General features: G+C 66.9%; 1 protein-coding gene across 1 annotated transcript; it reads left to right on the plus strand.

Annotated features, from left to right (window-relative positions):
• Positions 1-291: 291 nt before the first annotated feature.
• On the plus strand, positions 292-3,203 carry MNEG_15161 (Putative mannan endo-1,4-beta-mannosidase 5; the record flags this gene model as incomplete). Its single annotated transcript, XM_014036368.1, has 6 exons — positions 292-429; positions 815-906; positions 1,280-1,334; positions 1,784-1,976; positions 2,441-2,577; positions 3,144-3,203. 6 exons carry the CDS (start codon positions 292-294, stop codon positions 3,201-3,203), a joined length of 675 nt encoding a protein of 224 aa, XP_013891822.1.
• Positions 3,204-3,596: the final 393 nt, after the last annotated feature.

Below are 3,596 nucleotides of genomic sequence, written 5' to 3' on the forward strand. Positions count from 1 at the left end.
GGGCCACCGCCGCTGGCGGCTGCGGCCGCTGCAGCCGGCGCCGGGTGTGCTGGACCGGGCGGCGCTCACGTGAGCCGCGGGTCGAGGGGCGGAGCTGCTGGCTAGAGCGCCTCACCTGGGAGTGCGCGTGGCCGCCCTGCTGCTTTACAAGGAGCCGGCCTTTCGCATCGCTGCAGGCAAACAAAAATCACCCTCCCCCCGGACAACCTGCCGAGTGTTGCCCCATTTTGACAACCTCCGTTACTCAGGGACGGCCTGGACTGGCTGGTGTCGGAGGCGGCCGCGCGCGGCATGCGGACGCTGCTGGTGCTGTCAGACCCGGGCGGCAGTAGCAGCGGCGGCAGCGGCGCGGAGCGCTACTGCGGGTGGGTGGACGGCGGCAGGGGGGAGCTGACTGTGGGAGACTTTTACAGCAACGACACCGTGAAGGTGCGCAGAATTCGAATTTCAAGTTTGTATGTATGTACACCTCTTGGTTGGTTGTATACAACCCCTGTCCGGTCATTGGTGTGCAGACCCTTCCTGTGCACTGTGATGCTTGGTTGTGATCAGGATCCGAGCGGGCGAGGAATACATGGTATCGTTGTGCATCTGCACGCCTGCATCAGGGATGAACCTGACTGCTTGGTGCAGACTCAGCCCTGAAAGAGGGCAGTGATCTGAATCTGGTCAAATCAACCTGATGGGTTGAGCCTTCTCTGATTGATTTGCAGATGGGTGGAATGCGCACGACCCCCCAAGCACCCCACCCAACCCCCCTGCCCCCCTCCGCCCCTGATGGCGTCCCGCCCCTGATGATGTCATCGCCGCCCAGTCCGTCTTCCTGGACTACATCGCCGCCCTGCTGTCCCACACCAACGCCATCACCGGGGAGGAGTACCGCTTTGACCCCGCGATTCTCGGATGGTGGGGTGCGGTGTGCGCGTTGGATGGTTTGGGGGGGGGGGCAGCTGCGCCCGGTTTAGACCAGCAGATGGTGACTCGTGGACTCTGAGTCAGCAATGGGCTTGAATCGAACCTCGCTTGTTGTTTTGTACGAGACCAGGCGTCTATTGTCTGATGGGCTACGGGGGGCGCGCAGGATGGGTGAGGCTCCCCTTCGGCCGCGCTTGGCCTGCGCTCAGACCGGGACCGGACTGCTCCGTCTTGGGCTGTGCCGCCCGCCCCCTTGGTCCGATCGAGCCGGGCGCTGCTGTGCGCCTGGCAAGGGCTGGGGGCGCGCGCGCTGACGGGGCGCTGATGTGGCAGGGCCCTATGCGCTGTCGCCGCGCGCACACAGGCAGCTGGGCATGGGACCGCTGGACCCGGGCCACCCTGGCTCAAACAGGCTCAAGGTGCGAGGGGAGGGGGTGGGGTTGAGTGGGGTGGGGCGATGCTTTGAGCTTGTTCTGCCCAAAACCATGAGCCTGCATGGTTCTAGAACAGGGTGACGGCGGGAAACCGCGTGGCAATCCTAATTTGCACGCCCTGGTATCCTGCTGGTGGTGACGTGGCGGCTGCGAGGCCGAAGCGGCAGCGGGTGGGGACGCGCCGCGCAGCATACCAAGATCGTGGCGCGGGCCCGCCAGCGCACACGGCGCCCACAGGCCCCGCCCGGCCAGTCGAGGCGAGGCATCGCGTCTTTTGCTGCCCCCCCTTGCCGCTGCCAATACAGTATCAACTTCACTTTGCAGCCGCTGGCCTGCGGCCGCTCGGACGACCGTTTTTGCACCGCACGGCGCAGCCGCGAAACGCAGAGCGTCTGTATTTTCCGCCCCTCCCTCAACCGCTTCTCCCCCCTTAGGGCTGGGTGAAGCAAATCGCTGCCTACGTGCGCCAGCGCGCCCCACACCACCTCATCTCCGCCGGCGCCGACGGCACTTTCGGCCCGAGCTCGCCGCACCACCGGCGGCGCAACGGCGAGCGCCTGCCGCCGCGCAGCCCGCTGCACCCGCTGGCGGTCCCACCGGGGATGGTGCACGATGCGGTGTGCACGGGTGAGTGTGTGTATGTTTGCGTGGGCCGCTATTGCGTTTTGGTGGTTGCTGGGTCTTTTGCCTGATTGCCGGCGCGCATGCATGATGCCCGCATGCTGCGTGCAGCTAGCATGCATGCATGCATGCTGCACGCACGCAAACATGCATGTCACATGCATGCAGGCATGGTGCCTGCATACTGCATGCATGCATGCACGCACGCATGCGTGCATTTGTACGTGCAAGTGTGCGTGTGGGCTTGAATTGTGTGTGCAGTCATGTGGGAAGGTGTGGCTTATCGTTGTCGCCCCGACCCCCACCCTCCGCCAGACGCACCCACCGGCTGCCGCGGCTACCCTCATTCTGCCCGCACCCCCGGCGGCCCCCTAACCCGCCACCTGCGATGCTCAACAGGCTGCTGCTTAAATCCTTTATCACTTTAAAGTGAGCCATGCATGCAATATACATATCCCCTTAAACCCCAGGCTCTGACTTTTACGTGCACTCCAGCCCCTGGGAGGTCGACCTGGCCTCCTTCGAGCTCGACCCTGCCGGCCGCCTAGCCTGCGGCGACGGCTGCCGGCTGCAGTGGGCGCGCGAGGCGTTCTCGGCACACCTACAGGTGCGCGCACACAAGACAGCGCAAAAGCGCCCGCCAAAAAATCGCTCCAAAAAAACATGCATGGGCATGGCCGCAGCGCGGCCGCGGCGCGGCGCAGCGTCCCGCCAAAGAGGGGCACGGCGAGTCTTTGGGGGGGCTGCTGGCAAGTGGTTTTGCGTGCTTACGTGCTTCGGCGCGCAGCCTATGGGGCGATTTGCGCTACACAATGGCGCGGGAGGAAAGGTTGAGGAAAGAGGTGCCACCGACTGCCGCGGGCCAAACGTTCGGCGCAGGGGGTGGGGGGCTGTGGGTCGCTTCACCAACATCCCAGCCCCCCCCCCACCACCGCCGCCCGACGGCCCAGCCGGGTGCGCCGCCCCAAAATTCGCTCCCACAGTGCTTCGCGCGACTCCGCAACTGCTCGGATCGACCCCGCGGCCCCCCTCCTCTCCACCAAACCGCGCCCGCCCCCCTCCCCTCCCATCCCCTCCCATCCCCTTGCTCCGCCGCCCGACTGCTGCCGCCCTATTTCAACATGAATTTCTCATCCCGGACTGCACCACCGGTGCCGCCCCCACAGGACGCAGTACGCCTCCAGAAGCCGCTCCTCGCCTGCGGCGCTGGCGCCGGGCTCGGGCCCCGGCTGACGGCGGCGCTCGCGTCGCAGCTGGGGCGCCAGGCGGCCGAGGCGGTTGCGGCAGGGCACCATGTCGCGGGTGCGCCCGCCGGAGCGCTCGCTTGGGGTCGATTTGTTCGGGGAGGGGCAAGGGTTGCGGGGCTGCTGCGCGCGGGGGCGTCGGCTGCGGCGCGCGGGCCGCGCGCGCGGCCGGACGGGCCCGCTGCGCGCCACGCTGCGCAACAGCTCTGAAACGTAGCCTAAACCCTAAACCCTAAACCCTGAACTGTTCGTCCGCCCCACCTTGCCGTCATGACCGCGCGCAGGGTGGTTCATGGAGCTGCCTTCCCTGGCGCCGCTGCTGGACGCCGCCGCCGCCGGCGGCAACGGGGCGCCCGCGGCGGCGGCGGCGGAGGCGGCGCGC

Source organism: Monoraphidium neglectum (genome assembly GCF_000611645.1).
Source record: "Monoraphidium neglectum strain SAG 48.87 unplaced genomic scaffold scaffold05084, whole genome shotgun sequence".
NCBI lineage: Eukaryota > Viridiplantae > Chlorophyta > Chlorophyceae > Sphaeropleales > Selenastraceae > Monoraphidium > Monoraphidium neglectum.